This window comes from Nerophis lumbriciformis, linkage group LG27, assembly GCF_033978685.3.
Source record: "Nerophis lumbriciformis linkage group LG27, RoL_Nlum_v2.1, whole genome shotgun sequence".
NCBI lineage: Eukaryota > Metazoa > Chordata > Actinopteri > Syngnathiformes > Syngnathidae > Nerophis > Nerophis lumbriciformis.
In genome coordinates this window covers 17,526,383-17,543,950 of record NC_084574.2, presented here as the reverse complement: position 1 = coordinate 17,543,950, position 17,568 = coordinate 17,526,383, and the positions used below count along the sequence as shown (strand labels likewise).

The 17,568-nt window shown below is 39.7% G+C and overlaps 1 protein-coding gene across 3 annotated transcripts in view; it reads left to right on the top strand.

Moving 5' to 3' along the window:
* Positions 1 to 17,568, top strand: part of mxi1 (max interactor 1, dimerization protein) — a 74,687-nt gene that overhangs the window by 43,318 nt on the left and 13,801 nt on the right. For all 3 annotated transcript variants that reach the window (XM_061922761.2, XM_061922758.2, XM_061922760.2), the window contains one exon: positions 13,395 to 13,509. In XM_061922761.2, the coding sequence (XP_061778745.1) occupies positions 13,395 to 13,509 (115 nt within the window). The remainder of the gene's footprint in view (positions 1 to 13,394; positions 13,510 to 17,568) is intronic.

Here is a 17,568-nt window from a genome sequence, read left to right as displayed (position 1 = left end):
AGGAATCCCCCCATTTCATCAATATCAGTTGTATTTCCTTTTTTTTAATACAGGTGGGTTTGGGATAGGTGTGGGAGGGAATAAGAAGACACTTGCTCCTCTCATAGGTTGTACTACTATTTAGGACATAGGCCACATATTACCACATTTTTAGCATCCAAACTTAGCATGTTTAGTGTTTATATTTGTAGACTGATGAACGACTTGATGTTGACCTATTTTTCACATTTTTAATCATGAAAAAGTCCTAATACTTACCTACAGTGCTCATCGGTTGTGATCATTTGAAAGGCTCAATATAAAATATTAAGTTTTTATGGCACTTGCCATTACTAATCCTAATGTAAGTCCTGACTGGCGCTGGTTTGTGCCCATGGCTAGTTTCTGGGCAGATTACAAACACAGCACCCCTTTCCTCCCCCATCCTCTACATCTCTCACCCACTCAATCTCGCTCCAACTCTTTCCGCAGTTTTCCCATCTGTCCGTATTTCATAAAGGAAATGAGAGAATCATAGACAGAAGAGAAAAAGCCCATGATGGCTGTAGATGAATTAATTTTCAATCTTGAATCTCATGGATATGTGCTGGGCTAACTGTTGTGTTTGCAGAAAACAAAACAAAACTTTTAACTTTTGAAAGAATGGAAAAGACACAGATCAGTCTTTGCCTCAAGACCAAGGAGGGAGTTGTAACCTTGGAAAGAAATGTGTCTTGGTACTGAATTATTAAAGACTGTGGTATTGATAAACGGTGATGTGTGTGACTGACCACAAGTAGGAAATTAGGACGTAGATTTCCGTATTTTGCACAGTTCCCTCAACAACCCGCTGTCTAATTTACAAAAAGGACTACAGGATTTATTTTACTACTGTCAATAGGAGGGTAAAGATTACTCACTGTGGCCTTGTAGCACAGCATCTGTACAAATAATACTACCCTAATTCGAACCATACCATTACATATATGGCATTTCAAACACATGTTGCTTGGTTTTCTCATATTGGAAGTGAATGTCTGGAACCACATTCCTAACACACAAACTTTTTCAGCATTTTTCTTAAATCAGATCTGGATGTTGGTTGGATGTAGTTCTCATCCTCCGAGGGAGCATTGGCAATTCAGTAATGGTTCTCTTCCATTTTGATGAGCTAAAACTTGTCTTGTTAGTAGAAATAAAAACTATGGCTGACTTAGAGGTGGGGTAGTACTTGCCTAAAAGAGTATTGCCATACATTTCCTTGCCAAATCCAGAATATTGCTCCATATAATTGAGTCTCCATTGGTGAATTCCGGACCAAACATTCTACTGAAATGGCTGTGTGCCACTTCACCGAAATGATCAAATGTATTTTGGACAATGGTAAACTATGTTGGAGCAGTATTTTTAGATTTTTTAAAAGCGTTCAACACTGTAAATCACCTACTTTTGATGACCAAATTAAAACAATGTAATGTATCAAAACAAACCATAAATTGGTTTAAATCATGTCTTGAATTGCGACAACAATGTGTTCAAATAAATGGTGTAAAATCAGACGTAATAAATTTGTGATTTGGGTGTGCCACAAGGATCTATTTTAAGCCCGCTGCTTTTCAGTATATATATAAATGACCTCCCCAATATTGGCAAAAATACTATCTGCCAAATGTATGCAGATGATGCAATCATTTATTTGGCAGCCGACACCCACAAGCTTCAGAGATATTAAACAGACAGCTTGCTAAAGTATCAACATGGCTTCAAAATAACTGTTTAACTCTAAATTATAACAAAACAGTCTCAATGTGTTTATCTTTGAGGAAACATTCGTTAAATTAAATTCAGGTCAGCATTAATCAAAATAAAATAGCCCAGGTAAAGGAATTTAAATATTTGGGTGTTATATTGGACCCTGAGCTAAAATTTGATGGCCATATTAAAAAAAAATGACTGAGACCATAAAAAGAAATATAAACTGTAAGCTGCACAAGTTTACATGCATGCAATGATTTTATCCCATATGTCTTATTGTGCCATCGTCTGCGGACAGGCCTCCAAATGTGTAGTGAAGCCTCTGTTGTCATCATAAAAACAAACACTAAAGATATTTAACCAAAAACCAATGAAGCATCATCACTGCCATATTACCCAAAAATATAACATGATGAGTTTTGATAATTTTATAAATTTCTCATTTTTAAAACCAATTTTTTTTAAGTGTCTTAATGGATTAGCCCCTGATGTGATGTGCAAAGAAATACAAAGATACAGTAGTGAAGGTGTGCAGACTCGAGCTGCAGTCGGTGGGAGTTGTAGAGTGGAAAGGTGCCGGACGACTTTGGCTCAGTCTGCGTTCTCAATGAAGGCCTCACATCTGTGGTACTCTTTGCCACTGGAGTTAAAGTCACAGTCGAACATTAAAAGTTTCTCCACAAAACTGAAAAAGTGGCTTAAGGAAAATTAGAATTGTGAGCACTAGAACTGGATGTAGTATGGACAAATGGGGCCAATTATTTTTAATGTATATTTATTTTGTACGTGTCTTAATCCTTTTGTTTGTGTTTTTTACTTTTCTCCAATTTTCTTTAAAAGCTTAACCAGGGATGGGGATTGCAAATTAGCCTGTGGCTAGAAGTCTTATGTACTTTGACATTGGTTACCTATGGGTAGCAATGTTTAATTGTACTGTCCCTGTCAAATTAATGAATGAATAAATAGACATTTACTGAACTTACTATTCATGGTTAACATAATAAACCTGTGGACTAAAGCATATATGGTGGGACCCAGTTTGGCGCCCAGGCTGGTGGCTCTGTAATGACTGTTCCAGCAGTACAGAGTGGTAGCTTCCCCATTAAAACAGCCTATTCAGTCAGGTTCTATGAGTTTGTATGGGGGAACATGTGACTATGTGCATTCATGTGAGCGAGAAAGAGAGAGAAGGATGCCCTGTTCCATGAAACAGAGTCATACAGAAAGATTGGGGGTTAAGAATCCCAGCAGAGGCCTTCTTTTGATTATACAATTTCAAAAAAGCAACTTTTTGGGCTAATCAACTATCTACTAAATTGCTGTGCCAGCTCAGAGAAGCTTGGTGTGGATTAATATGTAGCTTTATAATGTGTGAAAAATGTATTTAGTTAATGTTGTTGATCCAAGTCATTATGTTGATTAACAGCGTGAAGTTTCCCCTGGTAGAACACCAGTTATAAAGTGATGCCCTTAAAATACATGCACTCATCTGCCCTTGGCAGAGTTTAAACACGATGGGATAAGTCCCAGCAAAGCACCATGGGGGATGGATGTATGAACTACCACGTGAGCTGAGCCCTTCCCCTCTCCATTTATATTGCATGTCACCATCTGCAGTGCGTATTCATGTGGCACATGTTTACATGCTTTTTTTCCCCTTAAGTTTGATGTGGGCATGCTTAACTTGTGATTTTCCTTTGACTGCTGGTCTGGACATTTTCAACCGGCTACACCGTGCCCTTGCTATTTTTAAGTGAACGAGTCAACTTGGGGGTGATGTAGCACAGAAAGCAAAACAAACTGTGTGCACACCTAGTGGGTTTGATTTAATTGCATTCCTCCCCACCGTGGGATAATTTGACATTGACTTAATGTAGTGCCCAGTGAACACGGATTAGACTGCTTTAAATAAGGCTTTGCATTACAAAATACTCTAAACATGTTTCTCTAATCTTTCACACTGTCATTGTGAATTAGGATTTTTGTCTGCTTCCAATGAGGCTTGACTCTAAAGAAGAGGTAAAGTTGATATCCTTTGCCAAGCAAAGTTACTTCTATGTCTTTATTTTCTTTTAAAAGATCGGGCGCAGTAGTTTCCTTTCTTGAAGTCAATTTAGGAGATATACCTCTGAGTGAGACAAGGCTGATGTGTAATTAGTATAATAACTGGGTCAAGGGTCAGATTTTCTCTCCCTCTGGATGTAATAAAATTGGGTCAAAGTGTGTGTTGAAAGAGTGGGGGATTTGCCATGGAGAAGTGTACTGACTGTTATCTGGGCTGGAAATGTGACCCTCCATTTAAGAGTACAGCCAGTAATTATGTCAGACATCTCAGCCTGAGAAGTTATCTATTATTTATGTATTCGCAAGTTTGGAATCTAGGACAGCCTTTTTTCCCTCTTTTTCGCTGGGGCTTGAGCTTAAAGTTCTGCTGCAGGAGTCAATGAATGAAGAATAAGGAAAAACTCGGATTTGTTTATAGTCGCTGTTAAAAAAAACAAAAACAAAAACATTTTTTCCATGTCTTTTCCCTGGCTTGTTTTATTGCAGTTAATTCATTCACAGTATATCAGTGCTGCTGAAATGCATGTAACGTCAATACTATTGCATTCAGCTTACATTTAAAATCAAACCTATAATGACATTAAAACAAAGTTTGTTCGCTGCATACAAAAACATATTTTTCCCAGCTTTATCTTGTTCAGGGACACAGGTAGAAATGAAGCCTATACCAGCTGACTTTGAGGAGCGAGGTACCATGGTGTTTTGTAAACCACAGCAGTGTTTGCAGAACTACATTTTGCCAAGGCTTCATGTTCAAAAGGTTACTGTTTACATTCCCACACTTCTCTGATTCTAGCCTTGTTGGAATATTTTTAAACCAGGGCGGCAGCAACTGTTCTAGTTATCTCCATGTTGTGGGTTGTGTTTTATTTTGTGTGCCTTGGTGTAGAATGTGATATTGTTAGTGTGCTGGACAGTTGCTTTTTGTGTGTGTATGTGTGACAATAGCAGAGCGAGGGAGTTGAGTGGTGAGCCACACTTCTTTGAAATGAGAAAAATAGATGTACATGTGATGTGCGTTGGTTCTGTAAGAGCAGGTGGGCTGCTTTCATATACCAGCTGGAGAGAGAATCAAAGTGCTTCTGTTAAAATAAAACCCACATTGGAGGCAGTTTGTCACATTGCAGAACTCGAGTGAAGCTGCTACCAAGAGAGGGAGTTGCATACTAGTAATGACAGTGGTCAGTGCATAATGGTCTCTGTGTCACAAATTTAATTGCAATACATGCATTGGCTTGGTTCTCAAATGGAAATAAGCGAAAGTTCAGTACCTTGCCGTAGACAAGGAACAGTGCCCATGTGATCGGCAGGGAGTCCAGATGAGGGAGGGGTGTGGATGCGGAGGAGATATAGGAAGCACTGACCCGTGGTCGGCTGGCTGCTCGCTCACATGTCAAAGCCAAAAGTCAGAGCTACCCTCCTGCGTACCCATCTGGGGACCATCAGGAACACAAGCGGCCCCCGCCCCACACACACAAACATAGAGACTTACAACAATCAGTACACATGTATGGTTGAAAGTGCCACATTTGTCTGGGAAATCAAACATGAGCCTCAATACAAGAGCTGTCCTTTGACATTTTCACCAACATACAGTAAATTACATGGACTGTAGACCAATTCCATAGCTCTTTACGTTATAGGAATCTGTCATTTCTAAGACCATGTCTACACTATGTCGTTTAACCCCTTAAACAAATAATTATTTAGCCTAAGCCCCGTTTCAGCCACACTAAACCAGCGTTCAAGGTCCCCATCCTCGGACAAATTTTTACACGGGTAAATGCGCCGTGTATTTTTTGAATCTCCGGCACTTAGCTTTGTATGGACTCATTGATCGTTTACAAACTGAGTTCGGAGAGGAAGTGATGTCAGAAAGAACGCGCTACAGCCAGCTTCATAATAAATTGTTGGAAATATGAAGGTGAGTCAACCAGAAATGCCGTGTTTCTCCTTCCGTCTGTATAGACGCTTGTGAAAATCACACATGAATACCGGTACCTTAAGAGAAAGCGATTGCAGCTATTTGGGATACAACACTTCTCAGACAGAAAGAGAACTTTCGAATGAACGAAAAACTTTGTCTATTTTTCGACGGAGCGACAACGCGAATGCGAGCTCCCGTGGATGTGATAAAAAAGGTAGCGTGTGCTTTGTATTACCCGACCGTCGAGGGAAGACTATGGAAAACGGCAAATGCTTTTAGACTGGCAAAACAGACTGTATCAGTTATTGTCCGGCATGTATGTCGCGGACTCAACGTCTCGGTCCAGACTATATAAAGTCACCAAAAACGAATGGACAATAAAGGTGAAGGCAAAAGAGTGAGTGTCCTGACCAGATATCTAGATCCCTAGTTTGATTGATGTAAAATGTTTTTTATCACATTGTTTACGTGTCCAATAAAGATTTTATTAATTTATGATGGCTTAGGTGTGATTCACTACAATATGGCCCCACAGCACACTGGATTCCAGTTAATTGAAATACCACAACACTGGATATTGTTCAGATAAGTTAAATTTAAGAACTTGCACACAAAGCAACACTGGAGGTGATTATGACGTGTGCATTTTCCGCGCATGCATACTAAGTCGCGTTGCGCCGGCGGACGGAGGGGTAGGGGGTCTAAAACAGTGGCATTGTTGTGTGTGGACACGGATAAGATAAGTTGAGATTTACCCTGGGTAGTGGTAGTGATAGTGTAAACGGGGCCTAAGTAGTCGATCTATCATAAAGAGTGACAGAAAGAATGGACCCTCTGGCTGCAGTGGGCACCATTTATGGTAGCAAGAATCCACTCATACTGTTGGTTTAGGCTTAAGCTCTCTTAAACTCTGCAGTTCTACATGATAATCTATAATTTTCTGGTGCTTAGAACCTTTAGAGAGGGCTTCACAACTAGCTACTAGCTCATGACCTTTAATCTCTCAGTGGCACATCTAGAGATAATGTCGGCAAGGAACATGTACATGATAAACCTGCGACCCTATTGTCCATGTAATACTAGCCTGCCATGTTTGACTTTGCTTACACAATTGTAGGTTGCTTACATAATAAATAAAAAACCCACTGCCTATCCTCCTGTAGTCATGAAATGTTATGTACTTATCACAGTGTTCCTCACAAGAGCCTGGCGTATGTCCAGACATCATGACCGATGCCACGTAGACATTTTACAATCCCGTCTATCACTGAAAGGCACATTCAGGGTGTTTGAAGGCAATGTGCTGCCAGCCAGCCACTTGTGTTCTAAAACAGGAGATATCACACAGTACAAAAGATAGCACTAGAGAGAAGAGAACCAGAACTCGTAGTGCTTTGACAGGACAGGCTGTACCAAAAATTGGACATGAGTTTCTCTTCTATAAAATGACGTCATGGATTCTTTCTGAGGACTGTTAGAGGATTCTGAGGATTCACCCATTTTCAAATACTGCTTGTCCTCATTAGGGTCACACGCAAGCTGGAGCCTAAACCAGCTGACTTTGGGGAGAGAGAGAACAAACACTGGACTGGTCACCAGTCAATTCAGGACACATTCATTACAAGCCTTCACACCTATGGACAGTTTAGAGCATGGCTTTTCAAATCCTGCCAGGAAATGACACTAGGTCAGCCCACAAGTTTAGTTTAAAAGACTTGAAATAGCTGTCATATAGATAATGCAGGAGGACCTTAAAAACGGCAGACTGCTCCTGTTGTATAGATAGGGCTATTTTTTTTTTTGGAACACTGACTAAATAAATAGACAAACAAATCAAGTGTGTGCTGTATAGGATGCTGGTTGTTAGGAATATACAAAATTAAAAAAACTAGTCAAGAGAGAAGTCCTTAGCTTTCTTAAAATGTGGCCACACAAAAGAAAATGTGTTAAATAACCCTGATTTAGAGTGTCCAATTCACCAAACATGTATGTTTTAGAATGTGAGACGAAGGCGAACTACCCCGGAAAATCATAGACACACAAATTGGGAGAACAGGCAAACTCCACCACAATGATACCCACACAGAGATTTGAACCCTTGATCTCCTGGCTGTGAGGCCAACGTGCTAACCACTGGGTCAACGTGCGGCCGCATCACTTTTTCGAGAAAACTATCTGCTGCTAGATTAAGCAAATGCTTTGGAGTAGGGATGTCAAACATGCCGGATCAGGCCCGCAAACAAATTCAATCCGGCCTGCGAGAGGAGTTTGCTGAGAGTAAAATTGAGCTGCAGTTTTAAAATAAATAAACTGCTGTTCTCTATGTGTCCACTGGATGTCGCAATAACAATTGTTAGGCAAGCAAATAGTTTATACCGGGGCGAGCAAGAATACTAAGCAAGAGTTACACGGTAAAGTGGGGCTGCGACTCCTCCCACTCGACCCAATGAACAACAAACAGGAGTAAAATAAACAATTGGTAACCCCACTTAAAATTCTACATGAGACACTGCTAATTGATATAGTTCTGTGAAAATGATTATCTTCTGTGAAAATATAAAGAAAGTGAACAGTGTGTTATTTACTGCAATACTGTCAGTCTTTTAAGTTTTTTTAAATTGTTTACACATTGCACAGCTGTTATTTTTCTATCAATACACAGTGATGCCTAGAAGGCAGGGAGTAACTCGACCCTTCTGAATATTTTCTTCCTCAGTTTGTGTGGTTTGTTGAGTTAGCACAGGATGAATATGTGGAAATGACAATTGAGGTAATTAATACGTAGAAGAGTTTTTATTTATGCCTTTTGTTTTTGTTTAATCCTAGATGGGCTGTGACTTAAAGTTGTAATTGCTTTGTAGATACACTGAGATTAAGTCTAAATTCATTGTGTTCTTCATGGTGTTTTTGAAACGGCACCATTTTTTCCCTCAGAATTTTCAACTAACTTGAAGTGTTTTTTCAAGAGGATTATTTGTGATATGTACATTTTCAGAATGTGCTTGTTCTATTTTGGGCCCAAGGAAAACAATATAAAGTTGTCGTAGTTGTATTTTTAAGTTATTATGCCGTGATTTTACCCGTCCGGCCCACGTGGGAATATATTTTCTTCCATACGGCTCCTGCTTTAGAGTTTTCCTTGCTTATGATTTGTTGCCATAGCAACATGTCACTGAGGATAGTGGGATGCATATTCATAGCCTCTTTTGTGTAGCCATGTCCTCTTTTCTACAAATGCCAGCAGTCTGTGATGGAATGAAATGGAAATGCATACCAAATTGTACCTCTTGGTGGAATCAGTGCTAATGTGGACATACAGTGGAACTGTCAGTTTACAGTATGACTCAAACTATTCTATGGCTAGTGGAGCCATTAGTTGGTCTTCAACCAGGGACAGCATGATGATTCCTTCCAAACATCATTGCCTTGCAGGTGTTGAATGATTCTTGTGATGTTGCACAGACTCTGGGTGGTCCGTCCTCGTCGCAGCACGTGATAAGCGTGTCATTTCAAGGGAGAACAGGAATGCTAAGGGGGGGTGTCTTTGGTTGTCTGTTTCAATCTTGGTGAGGGTAGAAGATAATTCTCTTGGTCTTTGTGGTCTAGGATTTGTCAGCTTGGTTTGACAGACTAAAGACAGTCCTGCACTCTCGCTTTCCATAGTTGTAGTGAAGTGACTTTAGAAGTACCCACATACAGTATGTTGTGGGTGTGTCATTACATTCGATTGTAAATGAACAAATCATGTACATTAGAAAATATATAGTGGTTGTAGCGTTGTCCCGATACCAATATTTTGGTACCGGTGCCAGTACCAAAATTATTTCGATACTTTTCAGTACTTTTCGATACTTTTCTAAATAAAGGGGACCACAAAAAATTGCAGTATTGGCTTTATTTGAACAAAAAAATATTAGGGTACATTAAACATATGTTTCTTATTGCAAGTTTGTCCTTAAATAAAATAGTGAACACACAAGACGATTTGTCTTTTATTAGTAATTAAGCAAACAAAGGCTCCTAATTTGTCTGCTGACATATGCAGTAACATATTGTGTCATTTTCCATTATATTATTTTGTCAAAATTATTAAAGACAAGTGGTAGAAAATGAATTATTAATCTACTTGTTCATTTACTGTTGATATCTGCTTACTATCTCTTCTAACATGTTCTATCTACACTTTTGTTAAAATGTAGTAATCATTTATTCTTCTGTTGTTTGGATGCTTTACATTAGTTTTGGATGATACCACAAATGTGGGTATCAATCCGATACCTAGTCGCTCCAGGATCATACATTGGTCATATTCAAAGTCCTCATGTGTCCAGGGACGTTTTTTCTGAGTTTATAGTTTATATTTTTTTTAAACGAAAGAAGATGTTGTGATGCCAAAAAATATCGACATAATCATAGTAGTATCGACTAGATACGTGCCTGTACTTGATATCATTACAGTGGATGTTAGGTGTAGATCCACCAATGGCGTTTGTTTACATTTTGAAGCCGGTGAGCTACGGTGTGTAGTGAAGCATGTTTAGCTATTCCTCGTCCTGCAGGGATGATACTTGTAAGAAACTTAATTTATGTGTCACCATGGAAGCGAGGATTAGTGATTCAGAAGTAGCTACAACACTTGGACTTTAGCAGCTAGCTAGCTAGCCATGTCTTAAAGCACCTTATAACTTCACCTTTATCGTTAGTTTTCAAGCCAAAATGCGTCCGTTCTCCCTTTTCTGTCTACACACTGTGTCTGCTTGTAAGTACTACGTGATAGTGTGCTACCGAACATGCTTGTCTGCTCGTAAAACCAGCAATGACACGACGTGACGACGACGGGGGCATGGGTGCGTGGCGGAAAGGGACTTTTCAGAGGCGGTATAGTACTGAATATGATTCATTAGTGTCGCGGTACTATACTAATACCGGTATACCGTACAACCCTAAGTGGTTGTATTGTTGACTGAAATAGTCCGTCACAATATAGTGTTTATAACAAACCTCCTGCCTCCTTTTTATAACTCACCACACAGCATGTTAGCAGTTTTTAAATGGTCCCAAGCAGCTGTTACCATGGAAATTTAACTTTCTCTCTTCATTCTCCCTGCGTTTTGGACAGCTGAATTATTCGGCTTGCTGTCAGCCTTTATTTATTTATATATTTGAGAAAAAGATTAAGGCTGGCCATGCATTAGAGAGCTGCCGGACATGGTCCATCTCCCATGTGGAGCCAAGTTGCTTAATAAGAGAGGTGTGAGAAGTGTCAGGTGATAATATGTTGATAGAAGCAGGGTTGTGGGCGTATACATGGGGCAGACACACTAACTTTGCTATGCCCCGTGCGCACAAGATAAGGCGTAGACAGAAGACCTGAGCCAGACTGATAGTCATCATACTAACAGCTAAACTAGAAGCTTGTATTGCGTGCTTGTCTTGTGACCTCCAAACTTTCAAAGCCGCAGATTACATGGAGGCACCTCCTCCTTTACTCAAGGAGCGGTTAAAGCGCACCCACGTATATACTTGCGCTGTACTAATGGCTTGCACTGTTCTTCTTATCAGCGGCCTTCATGCACAGCTTAACCTCCCATCCCATCCCAGCACAGATATTGTCGGCTGCACTCATACGTCCACACTAGTATCTAAAGCAGCATGCCGCACCATAAGAGGATTGCAGCGGAGCAAAAGTTGGAGCATTGAATTCTTGTTGTCTGCGCCTCATAAGTTTGGGTCACTCGCTGAACCCCCAGACTCTTAATGGTCCTTCACCCATTCCTTCAGGCAGCTGAAAGAGCAGCTCCTGGTAATGGAGCGCTGATTGCGTTATAGCCACAATTATCTCTCTTTATCTCTCAACTCCAGGCCATTAGCAGGATAGATGTCACCCCAGGCTTTCCCCCAGTCACCCAATAGGGCACTGTCTGGATGATGGAGCGTATGGGTTGAGCAGGGTCCAGGAAATGCCATTACACCTTTCCTCCCTTCACGGCAGCGCCCATCATCCAAAGCGTATTTGTTATGGAGACGAGTGGGGTAACTGAAGCTGCCTGAAAGAAACACCAGCAGAGGATCACATATCGCCCAGGGGCTTAAACCATATGTAACCTGCTGAGGCACTAAGCTTATTGACAAAGCACGAGCCTGTTCTGGAGCTTTTGCTTTCTTCAAGAATGTCACAAAGTGCACATCTGCGGTACAATACATCCCAAGATTACAGCGCACATCTTGCATTAGGGTGTTAAAGTGGAAATCTTTGCTATGTCCTCATTAGCACTCGGCTGTAAATGAGTTGCTGCCACAGCAAAGCCAGCAACAGTTGACATCTGTGTTTAGCCTTTAAAAGGCCCAATGATTAACACTGACACGAGAGGAAGAAAAGCACTGTGAGCGATTACATTCCCTAACCGTCTTTACTGAGATGCACTAAACTGCATTTAGAAAGTCCAACTAGTTCAAATTATTTTACTCCTACATTGCTAAAATAAGCCATTGCATGCATTTCACCCTTTTAAGGGGAACATTATCACCAGACCTATGTAAGCGTCAATATTTACCTTGATGTTGCAGAAAAAAGACCATATATTTTTTTAACCGATTTCCGAACTCTAAATGGGTGAATTTTGGCAAATTAAACGCCTTTCTATTATTCGCTCTCGGAGCGATGACGTCACAACGTGACGTCACATCGGGAAGCAATCCGCCATTTTCTCAAACACATTACAAACACCGAGTCAAATCAGCTCTGTTATTTTCCGTTTTTTCGACTGTTTTCCGTACCTTGGAGACATCATGCCTCGTCGGTGTGTTGTCAGAGGGTGTAACAACACGAACAGGGACGGATTCAAGTTGCACCAGTAGCCCAAAGATGCGAAAGTGGCAAGAAATTGGACGTTTGTTCCGCACACTTTACCGGCGAAAGCTATGCTACGACAGAGATGGACCCTAGCTTCCCTGGCCTGCTGACATCAACTCCAAAACTGGACAGATCAGCTTTCAGGAAAAGAGAGCGGATGAGGGTATGCCTACAGAATATATTAATTGATTAAAACTAGGCTGTCTGCACTCTCAAAGTGCATGTTGTTGCCAAATGTATTTCATATGCTGTAAACCTAATTCATAGTTGTTAGTTTCCTTTAATGCCAAACAAACACATACCAATCGTTGGTTAGAAGGCGATCGCCGAATTCGTCCTCGCTTTCTCCCGTGTCGCTGGCTGTCGTGTCATTTTCGTCGGTTTCGCTTGCATACGGTTCAAACCGATATGGCTCAATAGCTTCAGTTTCTTCTTCAATTTCGTTTTCGCTACCTGCCTCCACACTTCAACCATCCGTTTCAATACATGCGTAATCTGTTGAATCGCTTAAACCGCTGAAATCCGAGTCTGAATCCAAGCTAATGTCGCTATACCTTGCTGTTCTATCCGCCATGTTTGTTTGTATTGGCATCACTGTGTGACGTCACAGGAAAATGGACGGGTGTATATAACGATGGTTAAAATCAGGCACTTTGAAGCTTTTTTTAGGGATATTGCGTGATGGGTAAAATTTTGAAAAACACTTCGAAAAATAAAATAAGCCACTGGGAACTGATTTTTAATGGTTTTAACCCTTCTGAAATTGTGATAATGTTCCCCTTTAATGATTCTATTCTGTTTTTACTTCGCCTGCAGACGAGCTCACCTGCGGCTGTGTCTGGAGCGTTTGAAGGCTCTTATCCCACTGGGCCCGGACTGCACTCGCCACACCACTCTGGGCCTGCTCAACAAAGCCAAAGCACATATAAAGGTGAGTAAACACCTTAAAAGTTACTGTACTCTATGAGACTCTCAAACAAGCTAATACACGACGCAGAACATGAGTTCATTCTCACAATTCCAACCAAAACTAGGGCTGTCAAAGTAAACATGATATTGTGTTAACTATAAGTTCCTTTAATGGCACTCATTTTTTCAACAGGCGATTAACGCACACACATTCTTCTTGACCCTCAGCCCATTTTGTAGTGGAAGAAAATTGGCTGCGTTCACTAGTTACTGATGAGCTTAAAGCAGGGAAAATTGCGAGCAGAAATGCAAAAAGAAAAAGGTACACTATGAAAATATCAGGTCCAAAGCCATGGCAAGTTGTTCTCTCGACAAGAAAAAACTATTTTTCGTTGTGAGCTGTCCTCATTGAAGCAAATGCTTGCTGCCGCGATGGTAGGTGGAGCTTCGCTTCAGTGTTTAGATTACAGTTATGGTGCATTGATAACCCAAAATGTAGATTGTTAATGTGATTGCTTTAGTAAAATGAAATAAAAGTTCAGCAGAAATGAAGGACGGTAGACAGGAACTTAGTCAGTCACTTTTTATTGCAAGCAGTCAGGTTCGTTGTCCGACACCTTCTCAAACAAATCACGCACTTCTGGCTTCAAAAAAAAAAAGTGCTACGCTTTACATCCGGTCTAACTACAGTAACAAAATAAAAATGTCTTACATTACGATTATGCTTTGTCAAATATGTTTTGTCATGTAATCTGTGATATTTCTACCTAAATAAATACTAGTACATAAGTTGAAACACAGAAGGATTGCATATGACGTCACATCCGTTTTTCTTTTTTTGCGGCTTAATTCACACAATGGTCAAGCAGCTTGGGCGTAGCATTAAAACAAGTGAGAGTGAGTGTAAAGTTTGAGTAGAAAATGCCGTATTGCTGTTCTGTTCTTGGATGTTGTAGTCGTTCCTGGAAGAAGTGACTCATAAAGGTAACAATGTCAGGGAAAAACAAACGTGTGTCAAAGGAAATGACTTAAAAATATCACTTTCATCATCTTGTGGAATACAATCAGACCGCGTGTGTCTGCAGCAATCACTTTGTAAAACCACTTTGTTTGAACATTGGATTTGTTTAAGAAACTTTCTGGGATGCAATTAAGTTATATTAGTGGTGTTTAATAGCAGAAATAAACATAAAGAAAGGACAAGAGATTTAATTAGTTTCGGGACGGCATGGCGCAGTGGGAGAGAGGCCGTGCGCAACCCGAGGGTCCCTGGTTCAATCCCCACCTAGTACCAACCTCGTCATGTCCGTTGTGTCCTGAGCAAGACACTTCACCCTTGCTCCTGATGGGTGCTGGTTAGCGCCTTGCATGGCAGCTCCCTCTATCAGTGTGTGAATGTGTGTGTGAATGGGTAAATGTGGAAGTAGTGTCAAAGCGCTTTGAGTACCTTGAAGGTAGAAAAGCGCTATACAAGTACAACCCATTTATTTATTTATTTATCTGTTCTTTTGTGGTTTCCATGCCTAAATATATTTATGAACACCTGGTTGTGCAAATAAAATAACATAATGTTCAGTCCTAGTAATAAATATTGTGATTGTTGATCCAATCCACCGTATTTTTTTGTCTATTTTCATACCAGAAACTAAACGGTTAGTTGTTGTTGTGCAGGAAAGCCAAGTGCTTTATTCGACACGGATGACCACATTATTGCGTCTTTGGTGATATTTGTTAGCATGAAGAAAGTATTGTTGTAACTTATGGGTTATATAGTTCATGTGTGATGATCATTCATAATTTGCATGCTTGATTTAATTGCTGATAAATTGATCTATTATTATTTACAGCTAAAAAGAGTTAAAAGGGAATTGATTTGGATTATACATGTATTTGACATTGATTATTTGAGAAACACTGACATTGAATTGAGTTGTTTTCTACTTCATAGCCTAACAAAGGCTTAACTAAAATACTGCATGTTCCACAATTCATTGCGGCAAACCGGATGTTAGAAAGACCGGGAGCATGTGCATTGTGGTTGTTGAGATTGAGAATTACGAGCCTACGGGTGAATGAATGAACAACAGATAACAAGATAAAAGGATCGTTTTGTACCATTTTTGTATGCCCATTTTTTTCTTATATAAAGTACAACTTTATTACACATTTTCGACGTCCTGTCCAATACTTTGATCGTAGTTAATCTACAAGTATCCTTAATAGCATTAATAAACTAGATGAATAAATCTCTCGTAGGCTCAACAGCATATACTTCATCTTGATATTGCAAGCAAAGATTCATGCTAAACAACAGGGATACAGCTAAATATTTAGACAAAATATACCTCACATCATAAAAATAACTCTGGACTTGAATTGTAGATGAGACCAGTATTTGTAGCAGGAAATGAACTGCAAACAAACTTATCCTTTTTCTCATTAGCGTCACGATCACAGCAGCACGGCACTCGTTATGTCAATCAAATATGTTACTTAGCGATGCATGAATAAGTCCAACTTTGTCTTTCACGCATTAATGCTTAATTTGTGGACCCCTCATATGTAAAGATATGATGTGCCTACGATCTTTTATTCTCTAAATACCGTAAGTGTCAAGTAAAGTGAGGTAGCAGTAACTTCTTGGTTATGATAAATGGTTTAAATCATTAAAAATATGTTTTCAAAATCCACTCCATCCTATTTAAAATCTTTTTTTCATGATCGCTTTTATATATACCTCTAAACTTTTCGAATTAAGCCTAAATCTGCACTGATTCAGGTAAATATACAGTAGCCTAAAGGGGCTTAGACCATCACCTGTAACCCGCAAGTGCCCGGATGTGCCGCTAGGTCACGTGATTGCAACCCACCTATAGAGCGGAATTTTTGTGGCAGGCTGAAATAATGTTTTATAACATATTCTGGTTGATATTTCTCAAATAGAGAATAATTAACAGGCTAATAATTTTTTTTTTTATTAATAGAGAAGGTTAAGACATTGTTATGCAGAGATATGAATATCATTAACTTGTACAACATGTAATGTACAGAATATCCCAAGCATTTATTCAGGTAGAAATATTAACGAGTACATTACCAAACATCTTTGACAATCAAACTATGATCATAACAATCCACACTTTGTGTTATTATTGCATGAAACTGGTATCTTAACATGGTGTATGCAGCTCCTCTTCTGAATGCAAGTGCTCCTACAGCAGGAATACAAATTCTTTATTCCGACAAAATAGAAAATCTGGCAAGTTACCAACGTCGGTGTTTGCTTTTATTGTCAATAAAATTGTTTATTTCATTTTTGTGTTCAGCTGTTTGAAAAGCATAATGTGTAAAAAAATATATATATTTCATTAAAGCAAACTAATTGTCCAGTCATGGTAATAAAAACTTTAAAATGATCTGTCCAGGGTACACATATTAATGATGAAAAATTATATCTCTCTGCGAATAATTTTAAGTTAACTATGAACACAATGTGATTAATCACAATGAAATATTTCAATAGTTTGACAGCCCTAACCAAAACACAACGCAAGGGCAGCGTGCATATGAAACATTGAGAGAATCGAACAAAGCCCCATATTGTTGCTGTCTTCTCCCCCTCTGGTCCCGCAACTGCTGCTGTCAACTTGAGTCTCTCTGACGCTTATCGATGGCCCATTGTTTTGGTCGGTCGCAGAGAGTCACACTCGTCACCACAGCGGTGACATAAGGCTACGATGTGGTGCACAACGCAGTGTCTGTCCGCTCGTCACTCTGCAGCGTGCAAACAGAGGAAGCTAGTCAGTGTGCAGAGGACAAAGTAGGTAGTTAATGAGTTTTTACTGCAGGGGGCTGAAAGTTAGGGCTGTATCACAACATGTATTATTTATGTATTATTTATTATCAATTAAAACAGTTTTGTTTGTGTCAATAGCAGTTTGGAGAACTTATGTATAAAGCATTCAGAGTAGGTGTGTGCAAGTATTACATATTTGAACAATAAGTGGCAAATTTACTACAATGCAACTATCTGTTGGAATGACACCAAATTGATCAGAATCTACCCAATATACAGACCAGG